Below are 19,750 nucleotides of genomic sequence, written 5' to 3'. Positions count from 1 at the left end.
TTATATAATGTATTCTTTTCAAACCATTACAGCCATAAATGGCCACCCACTCCAGTGTTCTTGCCTGGAGAATCCCAGGGACGGGGGAGCCTGGTGGGCTGCTGTCCATGGGGTCGCATAGAGTCAGATACGACTGAAGCAACTTAGCAGCAGCAGCAGCAGGAGAAGAAACTTAAATACAGAACTCTTTTATACGTACTTTAAAGTCAAGCTTCTTACATTCCAAGAATATAAGAGCTAAGCAACAAAGAAAAATTAAATGTTGATAATGACCTCATGGGCACATCCAAATTTTTTCTGAACTTAAGGATAACAATGACAAACATTTCTTAATTTATGAAAAACATAAAACTGAGATATAGTTAATATTAAAATACACACAAAAAAGGGTACAAATAACCCTAAAGAATGGCTGATTTGTGGACTGACAAACATCAGAAAGGCCTGTATAAGAGACAGAGACAGCATTTAAAAGAAGGCATACAACCTTAGAGTCTTGAGGCAGAATTAAAATGGGAACAATAATGCAAACAAGGACAGACATTAGAGACAGTGTGAATAAAATTTTTTTTAACGAAAGTATTTTAACGATCAGACAAATGCTGTATGTATCTCCTGCCTTACTTAATGTTAAGAGAACTGAAGCACTAAGTAAAGCTGGGTTTTAGCTCTTTCAGCTACATGAATTATTATGTTACCTTGAGAAATCTACTTCCTTGAATTCATGTCCTCTGCTGGCAACATGAAAGGGTAAAATAAGTTGCTGTCTGATCATTCCTAATTTTTTCAGTTTTCTGCATGTGGCAGACTCTAATATTTCATTACTAGTATTACTACTGTACTGCAACATCCCTATCTCAATTTAACAGACACATTCCAATCAAGAAACAGTAATAATATGAAATAAAGCCTTGGACACAGAAGTAACACATAGTTTTTTAAATACTAGGATCATCAAATCTTTATAAATTTTACAGATATTGAGATCCTCATTCAGAGCTTTGGTAAGTTTTTTCCATCTAACTAACTATGGTTGCACTGGGTCTTTGCTGCTGCCTATGGTCATTCTCTGAACTCCGAGAGTTGGTGATGGACAAGGAGGCCTGGCGTGCTGCGATTCATGGGGTTGCAAAGAGTCGGACACGACTGAGCGACTGAACTGAACTGAACTGATGATCACTCTCTAGCTGTGGTATCTAGGCTCCAGGGTGAGTGAGCTCACTAGTTGCAGTGTATAGGCTTAGTCCATGGTATGTGAGATTATCCCAGACCAGGGATGAAAACCATGTCCCCTGTACTGGCAAGCAGATTCCTACTGGAGCACCAGGAAGTCCTTCAATAAGCTTTAAAATATCATTTGTCAGAAATGTGATTCTGTTTTCTATTAGTAAAGTCAATTAGAAGCAACATATCAAAAGGCAGCAGGGAAAAGAAACAAAATTATGGGAAAAAACGAACATTAAAAATAAATGTTGTCTAGGGACTTTCCTGGTGATTCGGTGGCTAACAACTCCCTGTGCTGCTGATGCAGGGGGCCTGGGTTTGGCTCCAAATCAGAGAAATAGATCCCACATGCTGCAACTAAGACCCTTGACAGCCAAATAAATAAATATTCTTTAAAAAATAAATAAGTGCTGTATAAAATTATTATCTCTGGCCCAAAAGAACTACCATGTAATTGAGAAATCTAGACTGTGGTCCATATTGGTAGAAAAAATATTAAAAAAACAGAACATATATTGTTGTTTTAAATTCAGATAACCTCAATTAATTCCTCTGTAGAATACTGCTTTTCCCAAAGAGATGGGAAAGCGTATCTTTATTAAAATGAAGATTTTAAACATATTTCTTTACATGTATTGTACATGGCTGTGATTAAACAGAAACAACAAAAGGATCCCTTATACTGAAGAGTCACATACAGTGTAAATGACATTATGCTACAGATTTTTATCTTGGATCAAAAGGAAAAAAAATATCCTGGGTCATATTCTTTTAAAAATCTAAATTAGCAGGAGTGCTAATAAAAAACTTAATATTATGTGTCACACTCCCCTCTTTCTAAAGATAAACCTCTTTTAAAATCACCCCATTAAGATAAATTTTGCACAAAGGTAAAAATTATATGAGTAATTTTACCTCATATAAGTTTTTTTTTTACTACTTAGTTTACTTATTTCATTTACTTAGTTTACTTATTTCATTTACTAAATGCTTGACTGATAAGAACAAATGGAAATGGAAGGTGAGAAAGATTGGGCTTATCCCATAGGATCTGTAGCAGAGGAGAAAACATTAAGTTGAGAAGGAACTTAAACTAGAATTTTACAAGCCTAGGGGAGATTAGAAAAACTCTACACTGAAAGTAGCTAACTTTGATTATTACACAAAATTAATCAAAAATGAAATTTTAAAAAAAGAAATTATTTTAATAATAATCTCAAATATAAGTGTACTTCCTTTTTAAAAGAAAAAGTCACTAAAAGCTAATATTAACATAAAACCTAAATGTGAATTAATCTTTACATATAAACAAACTCAATGTCCATAAGAAAGGGGCAAAATTTACAGTCAAACCAAGTAAGACAATTAAAGTTAAATTTATAACATTGAAAAAAGGTAACTGATCTAATACAATCCATTCATTAATCGGTGGAAAATTCCAACTTCAAATGGTTTAGACTTTTCAATATGCTATACATGATCATCACATCAAATAAAAATAATTTCTCTGTTAAATAAATACATTTTAAAAATGACAAAAATGATAGAGGAAACACAATTTAAATACTGAACAGAAAAAGTAGCATATGACAAAATTCTTTAAAACTCTTTGAAAACTAGTAATAATTCAAGTCACAAGACAATGTAAAATGAAATCTAATAAGCAGAATAATAATTCTTCAGTAAAAGCACCTAATTCAGAATGATCTGAAATGATCATATTTACCTCCCCAAAATCTTTGTTACAATGTTTTTTAAAATAAACTGCCACTAAGGATATTATAGATTAACATTTTAAATTATAAACCACCTCTAGATAGCACAAACCAAGAGTCTGGTCTCACCTGCCAAGGAAATACCAAGACTGGCCAGAATTAGGATCTGCCTCCAGTGACTTTTGGAGATACTGAATAGCACAGCTTTCCTTGGTGGCTTGGTCTCCTAATAGATCCACGTTATGATGCATCCATCCTATAATTAATCAAGTGGAAGCCATTATATCCATGATTCAACCACTCTTCTAGCCTCAAGAAAATCATGAAACACACAAATATCCTTCTTGTATATTTATTTACTTATCTTGAATCAAACTTTCCTAAATTTCGAACTATCAAAGATAGCTACAGGAAAATCCATTTTACTAAAAGGCATACAATCAATACAGGGAAACTTAAAACATCTAGGGTACTACATAGAAGTCACACACAGATACTCCTTTTCCGAATTTAATTTGGAAAATAAAATTTTGATTTATAAACCAAAAAGTATAAAGAGGATTAATTTACTTATTCTTCAAAGGTTGAAATATTTTGAAAATAATCTAGTAAATCCATGTTCATCTCTCAGGAATAAATGAAACTAAAAATATTCAAAGATGAATTATTAAAAAGAAAACACCTTACCAAAGATCCTACACTTTACTTGCATTAATTATTTTCAAAGAATCCTAAACATATGATCAAAACCAAAATATTTCCAAAGCTATATGAATATGTAAACAAAAACCTGGTTCCAAAACACATAAAAGCAATACAGCATTTGAATAATGAAAAAGTAGAAGAGTTATAGCAGCAAAGACAATGGAAAGATTGGGCCATGAAAAAAACGTTAAACACTTAACACAAATGGAAATATAGTTCTTCATCTGTCAGTCAATTCATGTTGTAAAATTACCTTTGCAAAAGTATATACAACCTACTCAAAAGTATGACTAATTGCTTTTGACATTATAGGCAAAATACCGCCATTTCAAAAATACAGTATCACAAGTTTATTAAAATTTAGAAACTATTTGCTCAAAACCAAATACTGAAACAAAATGCAAATTTTAAAAACCAAATCTAAACATTATATACATGATAAATAACCAACAAAATGAATTACTGCAGAGTATTCTTACTATCATGAAAGTAGTAGTAATATATTACATTATTTCTGAGCACCAAACTTTTGCTTTTTAAACCTAAGAATGTAACAAGTAGCTACAGAAAATAAATAAAATATTCTTTAATTTTTAGGTGACACAGTTCCATTAAGTAATATAATAAAATACCCTATGAAAACAAGCTCACAGCACTTAACTACCATTTGAATTATTTTAACTCATTAACTTCACAGAGTGATTATAATAAGCACATAGGAATGTTCAAACCTCTTCTAGAGGCCAATTACTAAAGAATGTTGAGAACTTAAAAGGAGTAGACTGGACCACTGAATCTAAATTATGAGATGAAATATGCTAGATGGGTCAGCAAGGTTCCCTGGAGGAAATGGCAACCCACTCCAGAATTTTGCCTGGGAAATCCCATGGACAGAGAATTCAGGCTACAACTACAAGCTATGGGGTCACTGAGTCAGACACAATTGAATGATTAAAACAAGCAAATAAGGAATAAATACATTAACTCTTGACCAAAAAAAAAAAAAAAGAGCGAGAGAGAGAAAGAAGTACATTTACAATAGGAATATTTATAATATAAAATACTCACTTAAAATACAGTCTCAATACACATTACAATTAATTCTAAAACACAGGAGTTCAGTGAAAAGTTATTTTTAAGCAGAAGAATTAAAACTGTTTCTACCCACTCCCACAAAATTAATAATGCATTATGTAATAAAAAGTAAACTTTTATGTACCTAACTGTTGTAAAACAGTTGCTTTTACTTGTGCAGGTAGGTTTTCTGTCTGTAAAAGCTGTTCATAAGCTTCCTTCGCAGAATGATACATTCTCTAAAGAGCAGAAGATATTCAGAAAAAAAGATATATCATTACTGCAACAAACAAAAGGAAAACACAGATATAGAAAACAAACTAATGGAGGAGGGACAAAATAGATGAATTAAATGGGTTAGGAGGGACAAATTATTGTGTATAAAAGAGATAAGTACAAGGATGTATTATATACATAGGGGATTTAGTTGATATTTTACAATAAATTAAAATGCAATGAAATCTTTAAAAATTGGAATATCTATGTTGCATATAATCCATATATAACATCAACTATACTTCACCTCAAAAAGCCTTTAAACATAGTAGTAATATTTCAACTAATAAACTGGAATAAACACTCATATATATGTTATATACATCATAAAATTTAGCAGTATATGATTCAGACAATAATGATATTTTTAAAGTTTTCATTATGAAAATAAGAGTTCTAACTCATTAACTGAACATTTAACTCTGCACTACCAACTTTCAAAATAGCAGCTAGTAAAACTACACTTCAATCTAATATAGTATCAGTAAAATATGGTAATTATAACATTTGCTGTTTCCCACAACTTACAGGGGAAAAAAAAAATCACCTTTAGACATTACTTAATAACATTCATAAAGCTGTAGAACTATCCTACAAGCAGATGGATAATTAACCTGGAAGGACTTACAAAGATATGCACATTTTATTAAGTACAAGAAGTGCTACTACTGTCCTTTACAAAGTCTAAGAAGAAAAGTAGTTAATCTAATTTGCATTTTAAAATATACTGCTTTAATAGAAAATATCCTTGGAAAATATTTATAAATAATGAGGTATTCAAGACATAACTTCCCATAGACATGATAAACAATACTCATATTGAAGGTACAAGCAAATTTACAAATGAGAGCACTGCCCACAGTTCTCCTTCAAAAATTACTGTAAGACTAAAATCTTTTATTGCCACTGTGATGTTTAACTCAACACTTCCAAAACAACAGAAAATGATAATAAATAAAATCCAAAGTATGGTGTCCTTAAAACATATGTGGAAAACCCAATAGACATTTTTGAAGTCTTAAACAAAAAAGAAAAAGATGGTGAAATCATTTCAAAGACATATTTTATTAAATAACATTTCTATTTTTCAAGTATTTATTTATTTGACTGCGCCGCGTATTAGCTGTGGCACATGGGATCTTTGTTGCATCATATAAGATCTTTTGCTGTTCATGGGATTCACTAGTTGTGGCACAAAGACTTGGTTGCTCCATGGCATGTTCCCATCGGGAACCTCAGTCTCCTGTTCCTTGACCAAACAGAACCAGTGTCCCTTGCATTGCAAGGTGGATTCTTAATCACTGGACCATTAAGGAAGTCCCAAGGACACTGTATAAAGTAAACAGAGCAATTAAAATTAATGTTTAAATTGGGGCTAAAAACAAATGAGACAAGAAGGAAAAAAAGAAAACTACACTTTTTATCTCTCATATACACACATACACATAGGAATGCCATAGTTTTAACACACACAGCAAACAAACATTCAGAAAGCAGCTCACTAATAAGGATACATAGTTGCCAAGCATAAACATATAGTTAATAAATTAAGCAGGATACAAAACTAACAAGCAAAAATCAGTTGAACCAAGCTGATAGCAATCAGAGGAGGACACTAGAAGGATCATGTGTTAGCCTTGAGGAGTGTGCAATTATAGCAGAACATAAAAGCATTAATACACAGCAGAAAAAGCAATGTGTACTTCCTATGGAAATGGAAGTATAACAATATATAAGAATTGTTACCAATGCAACACAAACATATACACATGTAGCAGATCTTTCACTCACAAATATCACAAACACTGATTTTTTTAAATTCTTAAACTTAATAAACTTAACAGGTGGAGGTAGTGGTTTAGTCACTAAGTCATGTCCAACTCTTGCAACCCCAAGGGGTGTAGCCTGCCATGCTCCTCTGTCCATGGATACTCTCTATGAATACTGGAGTGGGTTGCCATTTCCCTCTCCAAATCAACTTAATAGGACATTCATCTTTTACTTCAAGAAAAACCATTTAATTCATCTGTGTTTAATTTTTTTAAATGTTTCATTATAGCAATAATGGTTTTATTTTATGTTATTGTTACACATGGAAATATTCATCTGTGCCAACTGAAAGATAGAAACAATTTTGAGAAAGACTTTAGTGAGTGCCTGAATAAGTTTTTTGATGTATGTAATAAAAATGTTTTGGTTGTATTTTTGAAATATTAAGTAATAGGAATAAAAAAGTTTAACAAACAACAATGATGCTAATATACATGGCAATGATTCCACAATATATACTAATTATGTTGTATACGTTAAACTGCTACTGCTAAGTCACTTCAGTTCTGTCCGACTGTGTGACCCCACAGATGGCAGCCCACCAGGCTCCCCTGTCCCTGGGATTCTCCAGGCAAGAACACTGGAGTGGGTTGCCATTTCCTTCTCCAATGCATAAAAGTGAAAAGTGAAAGTGAAGTTGCTCAGTTGTGTCCGACTCTTTGCGACCCCATGGACAGCAGCCCACCAGGCTCCTCCATCCATGGGATTTTCCAGGCAAGAGTACTGGAGTGGGGTGGCAACACCTTCTCCCTAAAGTAGTACCTTAAACTAATACAATGTTGTTTACCAATTATATACAAATAATACTGGAGAAAAAAATCAACTGTATTTTGATACATTAACAGAAAATAATTCAAAAAGGAAATTAAGGTAACAAGTTAACTTACTGCATCACTGAGAAGAAAATCAATTTAAAATTTGCCAAATATGTAAAAGACTTAATTTTCTTTATCCATTCATCTTTATGATTATTTTCACATACCAGCTATTGTTAGTAGTCCTGCAATGAACATAAGAAAACTAATATCTCTGAAATCTTGAATTCAAACTTGTTTTGAATAAACACTAAGTCTGAATACTGGATCCTATGATACTTTTTAAAAAATATTGGATTCTATGATACTATTTTTAATTTTTGAGGCCTCTTCATACTGTTTTTCTGTACCTGCTGTACCATTCTGCCTTCCCACCAATAGTATAGGAAGTAATTTCATATTCTTAACAATACTTGCTTTCTTATGTTTTTTGATAACAGCAGTAGACATGTTTTATCTAAAGGTAAAAAATTTTTAAAGACATAATGCGCTTTTAATAGATGATAATATAGGGTAAATATAACCTTCATATGCACTGGGAAACCAAAAACCCATGCAACTTGATTTGGTGCAATACTTGCTTGTTTGCACTGCTCTGAAATTGAAACTAAAATATTTCTAAGATGTTTCTATATTAAGACAACACTTCCTGAAGCAATTTAAGAATTCGATATCTCTATTAAAACCCTGCTGTAATTTGCAGATATTTAAAAAGTCATCCTAAAGTTCATATGGAGGGAATTTCAAAAGACCTCAAACAATTAAGAGAAGTAAAAATGAACAAAAATTTAACTTAATATATCTTGATTTAAAAGCTACAGTTTAAAAAAAATAAAATAAAAGCTACAGTTTTCTTCATCATAGACTATGTCTTTACTGTTTCCTTCATCATTATAAAATTTGAGAAGTAATTCAAGTATTTTCTCACAAATAACAAAATGTGGCATACATATATTAATATAATACATATAATTAATGTAATACTTAGGAAGCATTACTACTAACAAAGCTAGTGGAGGTGATGGAATTCCAGTTGAGCTGTTTCAAATCCTAAAAGATGATGCTGTGAAAGTGCTGCACTCAATATGCCAGCAAATTTGGAAAACTCAGCAGTGGCCACAGGACTGGAAAACGTCAGTTTTCATTCCAATCCCAAAGAAAGACAATACTAAAGAATGCTCAAACTACCACACAACTGTACTCATCTCACACACTAGTAAAGAGATGCTTCAAATATCTCCTTTATTGACTATGCCAAAGCCTCTGACTCTGTGGATCACAATAAACTGTGGAAAATTCTGAAAGAGGGGAATACCACCTGACTTGCCTCTTGAGAAATCTGTGTGCAGGTCAGGAAGCAACAGTTAGAACGGGACATGGAACAACAGACTGGTTCCAAATAGGAAAAGGAGTACGTCAAGGCTGCATATTGTCACCCTGTTTATTTAATTTATATGCAGAGTACATCATCAGAAATACTGAGCTGGAGGAAGCACAAGCTGGAATCAAGATTGCCGGGAGAAATATCAATAACCTCAGATATGCAGATGAAACCACCCTTATGGCAGAAAGTGAAGAGGAACTAAAAGGCCTCTTGATGAAAGTGAAAGAGGACAGTGATGAAGTTGGCTTAAAGCTCAACATTAATAAAACAGATCATGGCAACCGGTCCCATCACTTCATGGCAAATAGATGGGGAAACAGTGGCTGACTTTATTACTCTGGGTTCCAAAATCACTGCAGATGGTGATTGCAGCCATGAAATTAAAAGATGCTCACTCTTTGGAAGGAAAGTTATGACCAACCTAGACAGCATATTAAAAAGCAGACACATTACTTTACCAACAAAGGTCTACCTAGTCAAGGCTATGGTTTTTCCAGTGGTCATGTTTGGATGTGAGAGTTGGGAATGTAAAGAAAGCTGAGCACTGAAGAATTGATGCTTTTGAACTGTGGTGAGTACTCCAAGAGAGTCCCTTGGAGTACAAGGAGATCCAACCAGTACATCCTAAAGGATCAGTCCTGGGTGTTCACTGGTAGGACTGATATTGAAACTGAAACTCCAATACTTTGGTCACCTGATGCAAACACCTGACTCATTTGAAAAGACCCTGAAGCTGGGAAAGATTGAAGGCAGGAGAAGAAGGGGATGACAGAGGATGAGATGGTTGGATGGCATCACCAGCTCAATGGACACGGGTTTGGGCGGACTCTGGGAGTTGGTGATGGACAGGGAGGCCTGGCGTGCTGTGGTTCATGGGGTCGCAAAGAGTCGGACATGACTGAATGACTGAACTGAACATAATATTTATTTCTGGTATCTACAGGAATTAGTTCCAAGACCCTTTCTGGATTTCAAGTCCCTTATATAAAATGGAGCTATTATTTGCATGTAACCTATGCATATCCTTCCACTTGGTTTATTCATCTCTAAATTACTCGTAATACCTAATACCTAGTTCAATGCTCAAAAATAGTACCAAGAATGTAACGAGTTCAAGTTTTGCTTTTTCAAACTTTTTGGAATTATTTTTCTAATGTATTTTTGATCTGCAGTTGGCTGAATACAAATAAGCAAAATACACAAACACTGAGGGCTGACTGCACAAACAGGGCAAGGTTAATCAGCTTTCAAATAAAATCTGATACATGTTACAACATAGAAGAACCTAGATGATACTTTGCTAAGTGAAATAAGTAATACAAAAGACAAAAGCTATACGAATCTACTCATATGAGGTATCCACAGGACACATATACAGAGACAGAGAGCAGAACAGAGGCTACCAGAGATTGGGTTAGAGGAGACTGAGGGGCTACTGCTTAATGGTGAAACATTTTCCACCAAGAGTAATGAAAGATTCCAAATAACGCAACACTGATTTATACACAGTGCAAATACAGTAAACTCTACACTTAAAAAGTAATCTACAGAAGTATGACTATTTCACCAAGATTTATAGCTAATATAGCATGATTCTTTCCAGAGACAAGCTTTAAATGTATGAATATATTATCTTCAACATGCAAATCAAGGAATTTTGAAAAGATTTAGGGATATTAATATGACTTCTTTTGAGGTTATTGGCTTGAGAACCAAAAGATATGTCTGACTAGGAAGATTTTTGTTTTCAGTAGTCTACTTCAAACCCTGTAAGTTTACTCAAAATGTTAATATGAAGAAAAATAACCAGAATTACTCAAGAAAATAACCAGTGAAAGAGCTGCCCTATAAAAAATTGACAAAAGGAGTCATTCAGACTAAAAGAAAAAGATAGTAATCTGAAGTCATATCAAGAAATAAAGCAAACTGATATAATTAACCTACCAGGTACATTTAAAAGAGTCAGTACTGCTGTATTTTTGATTTACAAGTAATCTTCTGGTTTCTATATAAAGTACAAGTACCAACAAAATAACTACACGTGTTTGTCAATGGGTGTGTGCATGCATGCTGGGTGCATAAGCCACCTCCATTGTTACAAGTCTTTGCAACCCCATGAACTATATGTAGCCCACCAGGCTCTTCTGTCCATGGGGTTTCCCAGGCAAGAATACTGGAGTGGGTTGCCATGACCTCTTACAGGGGATCTTCCCAACCCGAGGATGAAAACCACATCTCTTTTGTCTCCTGCATTAGCAGGCAGGTTCTTGAGCAATAGTGCAACCTGGGAAGCCCCCTTTAAAAGAAATCAGTTCAGTTCAGTTCAGTTCAGTCACTCAGTCGTGTCCAACTCTTTGCGACCCCATGAACCACAGCACGGCGGGTGTCCCTGTCCATCACCAACTCCTGGAGTAAAGAAATCAGGTCTCCTTTAATGTTTTGTTTGTTTTGCTTTTTCTCTGTGCTGGGTCTTCATAGGTATGGAGTCTAAATATGTAATTTGTGACCGTAACAAAAATGAGTGAGAACAAATCAATAGAGAAAAAAAATTTGCTACTGAAGCCATGGTTTTGTCCATGTTAAAAGAAATGAGGAATATAAGAACTCGAAGACAAGTGTCCTCAACACCCAGATCTGTTTTGGTTCACAATCTGTTAAGATCCAGGCTGAGTAGTGGACAAATAAGCTAAGCTCCAACTATATTTACAGCTGTTTTCCATCACTCCCATCTGCCTCCTGCTTGAAGAACTCAACACACATAACACATTTGAATCATCCTGAAACCCCATCGCACCCAGAAGCCATCTGTCTGTGGAAACTTGTCTTCCATGAAACTTCTGGTGCCAAAAAGGTTAGGAAATACCGCTCTATATGAGAAAACAAACAACAAGAGGTGGCAAAGAGTCAGACACAACAGCAACTGCTGTCAATAACGACAGCTGAAGAGTAGTCTTCCTGCAAGAATTATATGCACTCAGAATTATATGCACTGGTATCTGACTGCAAGACAGTCGACTTGGTTGCTTAGGACACAAGAAAGGAACTTTACAGTGTACATGTTCATGTCTTTTTATTCTGCAGTGAAACTAATCAAAAACAAAAGGTATTGTAGAAATGTAAAAAATTCAAAAGTTTTTGTTTCTTGAACTCTTTAGAGGCTACTTAGAATCATCCAGTATTGTGACCTCCTAGTCCATGCGGCTTTCATAAAATGCTTTATTATTTCTTAAATTGTGATCTCCATGACCAATATTGGGATAGTAACTCATTTCGTCAAGTGTTAACTTTTTGAATAAAACTAGGGTAATTTATATTGAAAGGTAATTATTTCATCTGTATATTCAAACTTCTTTTGGTATAACTTTATGCAACGACTGTCATTTATTTTGATAAAATAAACAGTATATCCATTATCCTATTTTTGTACACTTTTGCACTTCTCCCTCTTAATATACATATGAAAAAAATTTAATAATTTTTCCAATTTTTTGGAAGCACTACATGGCTATGGTATCTTATTTACTCTCCCGTGCATGAAAACTGTGACCTCTGCAGCCGAAGTAGACCACTGGACCACAAAGAAATTTAATTTTTTGAAGAATCAAGGTTTTGTTCCATTAGTCGATAGTTAAAGAATTATCGAGCTCATTAATGGTAGCACATAAAAAAAAATATAATAGGACTGAGTGAAAGAGGAATAATGAGATCTTCTTACTTATAAGAGACAATGTAATCAAAACAAAAAGAGGTAATACCAAATATTTTGCTTACATCATTAAAATGATGAAAAAGGCATTGATGTGAATCTTAAGTAGGCAAGAAAAAAAACAATATTATAATTATTAGGAGGTGTGACTGTATATAACCTTAAGAGTCAATTTTACAAATAACGAAAAAATTTGTCAGCAAGACTAATAACAACCAATAGGAAATAAATTTCACAAAATTGGGGAGAAGGGTGTCCAACACTGTATATATCTTGAATTTCTTCTAATCTTTGAAGTTTCAAGCTATATATCATATCAAAAGTGGTTTTAGCTGCGAACACAACTATACCCACACGCTCACACACATTTAAACACACTCCATTCTCCCAACTGCTCCATATCTTCATTCTAACCATAATTCAAACCACTGTTGTTTAGGGAAGCCATAACTAACCTTACTGAACAGAAATAAGTCCATGTATTCCAGTACTTTAAAACTGTGAAACTTTAAACATATACAAAAGAGAAAACAGTGTAACAAAGCTCTACACACCTCCTTAAAAGTATCAAATCAATACTCCACATTTGATCATTCTGAGACAAATCTTCTACTACCATTGTTATACACAAAAAAATATTATGTGTATCTCATAATATACATAACTTTTCTCTAAAATCAAAATATATTACCCTATAAAAATTACAATAATTACTTATTAAATTTCCACTGTATGTCAAAATTCACACAACTTTCCTCTAGCTGCATTTTTACGGTTGGCTTAATTCAAGAGCCAAACAACAGCTAATGATTGAAACTGGTTATATCTCTTAAATATCTTTTAATTTACAGAAGTGCCTTTGTTTCCCTTCAACTCCCTTCCCCTACTTAAAGTCTTAATAAACTACTGAACAATCTTAAGTTTTTTATCTTGTCCTTTACTCATTTGAAGATTTCTCCATTGTTCCCTCTTCTTAAACCAGTTCATAGAAGAAACAGTTCACAGAAGAAAACAGTTGACTTCAGTTTCCTTTTTCACAAGAAATAGCCACAAATGGTGTTTCTGTAACTTTACTACTAACTTTTACCTTTTTAAAAACTTCCTTAACATAGATGTTAAAATAAAACCATGGGTTCTAAAATCTGCACAAATATAAGGTCTTACAACTGATTTTTCTTTCTTACAATACACGGGCCTGATGTGAGCTTCAACTAGCGTGAAATACTCACAGTATATACAGCTAGCTAATCTGAATAAATACATTGCCAACTATGCGACTAGATAAAGAATGAGACTGTATGCCATGTCCTACTCCCAACTACTGTAGTAGAGATTACAGTTGATTTAGACAATTAATCTTTTGCACCACTTGTTTTTCTCTTCCCGAGCTTTAATTTCCTGGTGATACAGTTTTAAATGTACCAATACAAACCGAATTTTTGAAATTTTTCATTAATTTCAACAGAAGTACTACTCGGGTTTTTTCTATTTTCTTATGATCTCACTGTGTGCCTAAAGAGAAATCTGTGATCATAGTAAGTACAAGAAAGGTAAGTCCAACCACAGGAGTTGTTACTAATAGAGTCAGTCCAGCATGTAACAGATTATAAGTTTAGAGACGCAAACTGTATTAATTTCTATTTAAACATGCTACTTCCAATATCTTAATGTGAATAAACATTTGTTAAGATGTCTAATGATTTCTTTTGAGTTTTTTTCATGTGAGAACAGACACATACTCAAATAAATTACAGCATACTCTATACACTGCTTCATATTCCTCTATTCACTTAAGAGTATGTATGATATTTTCCCAAAGGATACACAGAAATAAATATTCTTCATTCCATTAATGTACAAATGGATTGTACTAGATAATACAAAATGTACCATATTTTATTCAACTTCTTTCTAGGTGCTTGACACCTGAGTTATTTTGATATCTCTCAGTAAAGTACTTGATCTCATTGACTTGTTTTATTTTCTGCATAATATACACCACATTGCATGTTTATTGTCACCCTTCCCACAAGAAAATAAGTTTCTATTTTTATAGCTGGCCTAGAACTACTGACATATCAAAAGTGATAAATTAATGAATACACAGTTAAGAACAAAAAACAAGAATTTAAAAAATTTACCCCTTTAAAAAATAATAATATATCCCAAAATTTAACCACAAATTTAAAGAAAGGTACTCCAACTTCCTCATGGAAGGCTATTTATTCAACAAAGGGAGAGAGAAACACAACAAAGAAGAGTATAACAAAGCACCCACCTTTCCCTTTAGTGCATTGGTGAAGCACAACATAACTACTGTCATGGAAACACATATCTCATCAAATACATCCTAAGTATGTGGCTAAATCACAAAAATTACTATAATATTGATAAAGGGTGAACTGGGATTCCCAGGTAGCTCAGTGGTAAAGAATCCACCTGTGAAAGTAGAGATGGGGGTTCAATCCATGGGTGGGGAAGATCCCCTGGAGAAGAAAACGGCAACCCACTCCAGCCTTCTTGCCCGGGAAATAATCCCATGGCCAGAGGAGCCTACTGGACTACAGTTCAGGGTATCTTAAAGAGCAACACACAACTTAGTGACTAAACAACAGCAAAATCAAACAAGGCCTTGTAACACAAGAAGCCACTTATAGATCATACTGTGCTGTACCGTGCACAGTCATGTCCAACTCTTTTCAACCCCATGGATTGTAACCACCAGATGTCTCTGTCCATGCTGATTCCTCAGGAATAGGTAGCTGTGCCCCTCTCCAGAAGATCTTCCCAACCCAGAAACTGAACCCACGTCTTCTGCATTGCACGTGGATTCTTTACCGTCTGAGCCACCAGGGAAGCCTGAATACTGAAGTAGGTAGCCTATCCTCTCTCCAGAGGATCTTCCAAACCCAGGAATAGAAGTGGGCTCTCCTGCATTGCTGACACATTCTTTTAACAGCTGATCTTCTAGGGAAGCCTATAGATCACACCACTGCCTCATTTATGATGATCTGTTCTCAATCTAAGAATTGCCAGCTGTAAGAAACTGTAGTAAGCTCAAAAGTTAAAATGATCTCTGCCAATTTTCATACATGTAATCTGGCATTCCATAAATAATTCAAAGCAAAATTGGAAAAAATTAAGTAAAGATAAAGGAGACAAAAATTAAGCAAAAACAAAAGTAACATAAATTTCAGATATCAGAAGTATCAAACACTGACTTTCACATAATGAGTATTTAATATGTTCAAGAAAATAAATGATGGATAACTTCAGCCCACAATCAGTAACCACGTGAAAATCCATCAGAAATTTTAAGGAAAAAAGGGATAATAAAAATTAAGAACTTAATGGTGATTTAACTACAGATCTGATACAGAAAATGAGAAGATTAATGACCTGAAAAAATAAATCAGAAGAAAACATAGATAAAGGAGAGGACAAAAACGTAGAAAATACAGAGAAAAACAGAAAAGGCAATGAAATTCCTACAACATAAACACGAGGTGCTTAAAGGACAAAAGACAACTGAATAAAAGTAGTTTTAGAAGAAGTAATCTCCAAGTATAACATAAAAGGACAACAAAGTACAGATTCAAGAAATAAAAAAATTCACAAAAGCATTAGATGATCATGGCATCAAAACTGCAGGAAACAAAGAAAATTTTAAGTAATCAGCCAAAAAAAAAAAAAAGAAAAAAACAATTAAAAACCAAGGTAAAGGTGCATGTAACCTTTTAAGAATCAACAATGTAATCATAAGACCTGAAGAAAAAATAAAGGCTGACAACAATGGAACATAAATTTCAAAGTGGGAAAGAAAATAAATTCTATACTCACTGAAAACATTCATCAAAAGATAAAAAAGATTCACCACTGAAAATTAGGCACACAAACATACAAAATCACATCTCATACCATTACTCACACTTCTTTAAGAACTGGTTTAATGAACTTTTTAAATTAAAATGTTAAAATGAATATAGGAAAATCTAAAGTCTTCATAACTTATCACAGTATGCTCAAAAACAAAAGACACATTTCTAATTAAAACACAGATCATTAACCAAGACTGAGAATATGATGGTCTAAGCAAACTAAAAAAATTCCAGCTGAAATAAATAATAAAGGTGTAAACAACAAACGTAAGATGGAAATTAATATAGAATGTATAATTTGAAAATCCACTATTGTATACATTAGTCAACATATTATGTAACTATAGGTCGAACAAATCAACAAATCACAAACGAAATTAGAAAATATTCTGAAATAACAAGTGAATAACACTGTAAACTTTTAGAAAAACAAAAAAATAATTCACATGGTTTTTCAAAGAAATCAATCACATATGTATGTTCAAAATTAATAAAAGATAACACTGACTAAATTAAATCCAAAGGTAGGAATAAGAACAATAATTAACAAAACATAAAGCAATCATATAATAAATGCATATAAAAATTATTAAATTTGAAAGACCTTGCCAAGACTGATCAATAAAAAACAGCAGGCGTTCACCACAGATCTTGACAGTTTGTAAGGAAGTATTACAGGCCAATTTAAGCCAATGGTCTTTAGATGAAACAGAGAAAAAATTTTCTTGCCCAAAATACAGCTGAATCAAAATAAAAATCTACAACTCTTCCCAAAAGTAGTCACAGATACTTTTCAAAAGTATCCATAACCAAAACTTTTTTTCTTTGAAGAGCGATGGTAATATTTATACACTGATAGTGGAAGTGTAATTGCATATTAGAAAGCACTGGGCAGAACCTACTAAAACTAAATACTCAAACATACTCTGGGATCCGGGTTAGTTTCAGAGGGCTACTGTAGCAAAGTCCCACAAGCTGGCTCCATAACCAAAACTTTTAACCATGAAAAGTTAATCAGTCCCAAGTGACTTAGTCGTTAAAATTTTCAAAATATTAAGAAACATAATAACACTCTTTAACACAAACTCTTGAGAATAATAAAATATACTAAAATTTCCAAAGAACAGTGACTAATTTTAACCTTCAATTTAATTAATTCTGACTAATTAATCTTTAAAAAAAGACTCAAATGGGAATTTTAATAAGTTCAGTGATTGCTGGGGCTTAAAACTTCCCCCTTCACCAAAAACTGCAATGCAACTAAGGTAAATTTAACATCTAGAAGTGTCAAACAGTCATAATACTGTTGTTTTGTGGAAGACACCAAAATGCACAATGCTCAAGATACCTTATATAAAATACTCTAGTAGAGTTGGCCATGAGCATCCTCAGCTCCTGTGGTAAGAAACTTGCAGATTTGTTGGGTCAACCACAGATTGAATATAACTAAAATCACATCCCCTACATCAAAGAGTTAAGGGGAGAAAAAGTAATAATAAAAGCTATTAAGTAAACAAACAGATTGGCAGATTTATCTGAAAACAGATAATGGAAGGCTGCCTTTCCTTAATATATGTATTATAAAATAGAAGTTATCAGATTAGAAGGGTATCCAACTTTCAGGGTTTATCAATTCTAATTCAGAAAATATGGAAACTTAGGGAATGCTTTTAAGGGGTGAGGTAATATGTATAGGGTATAGAAATCTGATGTCAGTTTTTTAAAGATCCCCATAATGGCTACTATGAGCAGAGTCTGGGAACATGACACTTAAATGATCTCAAACTATTTTACTACATTCATTTATAATATGCATTAAAAAAAAATGTAAGCAGCTTTCTTTGTTTGGCATAAATTTGCACAGTACATACTCTTACCCCATTATTTTACATTTGAACTAGAAACAAAAGATCAGACCTCACAAATGTTCACAATATATCAAGTGTTTTCCCTCCTAGAAAACCTGTTAACTTTATACTGAAACTCACATCTGAAATCAAATCTAAAATATTTTACTACATATACTATGGAGTAGTAGTCTGCTAGCAACTTTCTGCTTTCAGATCACAGACTATAAATTTATATGGTAGTATAGTTATTAACTGAACAACCTAACAAAATATGTCACATACAAAATATTATAAAGTTAAACTGAAACAATTTTTAAAGCCTATAGAGAAGAAATGATACTAACATTAAAAAGTGACTATACTTTGTGTTGGGCTTCCCCAGTGGCTCAGTGGTAAAGAATCTGCCTGCAATGAATAGACCTGGGATTGACCGCTGGGTGGAGAAGATCCCCTGGAGAAGAAAATGGCCATGCATTCAAAGATTCTGCCTGGAGAACCCCAAGGACAGGGGAGCCTTGCAGGTGACAGTTCATGGAGTCACAAAGAGTAGGACACAACTGACTAAAACTTTCATTTTTTCCCCATACTTTGTGTTACAAAATAAGATGTTTCAAAGACACTTCAGTATTACAGAAAAACAGAAGCAATTATTCTAAGACAAAAACTTAAACATTCAAAAATATTCTAGAAAAATAGACATATTAACATCAGGATAGAACACTTCTTAAGTCATTTCAAATTATGCAGACGACTAAAGTTTAGAGGCAAATCACATTAAATGACAGTTTGCAGTGAAAGCAAAAGAGTGTTCTGGAAATTTTTAAATCACAGTGAGTTGAAAGTTGTTACAAAACCTACAAACACTGAATACAATCTTTAATTCCTTCATGCTTCTTGTTTGGTTTTATCACTAAGCAAAATTTCACACATTCAATGAGTATATGAATATATTTAAAATATTAAATATATTCAGGAGCATATACCCAAAATTGAATTAAATTAACTGCTACTTATTTCATTTAAAGAAGAAAGCGTAAAACACAAAATTGTTTAATATAACTCATGTCACTTAAAGAAATGATGAGGATTTTATTTTTATTTTCAATAAATTAAAACACTTACCTGGGTTTCATATAAGTGGGCAATATGAAACTGAACTACAAAGGATCATGGAAAAGGATTAATTACAATACAACTGAATTTACAATAATGAATGAAAACAGATATTATAACATTTGAAATATTAAAAATATTAAAAAATAGAGCACAACTTAGAAGTGTTAACTTTTGTTT

General features: G+C 33.2%; 1 protein-coding gene across 9 annotated transcripts in view; it reads right to left on the bottom strand.

The window, feature by feature from the left end:
* LOC138986345 (lysine-specific demethylase 6A-like) overlaps positions 1-19,750 on the bottom strand; it is a 189,082-nt gene that overhangs the window by 70,819 nt on the left and 98,513 nt on the right. For 8 of the 9 annotated variants that reach the window (XM_070365613.1, XM_070365610.1, XM_070365616.1 and 5 more), the window contains exons 8-10: positions 19,580-19,614; positions 4,864-4,957; positions 3,069-3,195 (exon numbers count right to left, since the gene is read on the bottom strand). In XM_070365613.1, the coding sequence (XP_070221714.1) occupies positions 3,069-3,195; positions 4,864-4,957; positions 19,580-19,614 (256 nt within the window). The remainder of the gene's footprint in view (positions 1-3,068; positions 3,196-4,863; positions 4,958-19,579; positions 19,615-19,750) is intronic. The other variant, XM_070365617.1, reaches the window with a different exon arrangement.

This window comes from Bos mutus, chromosome X, assembly GCF_027580195.1.
Source record: "Bos mutus isolate GX-2022 chromosome X, NWIPB_WYAK_1.1, whole genome shotgun sequence".
NCBI lineage: Eukaryota > Metazoa > Chordata > Mammalia > Artiodactyla > Bovidae > Bos > Bos mutus.
This window is presented reverse-complemented; position numbering and strand designations above follow the sequence as displayed.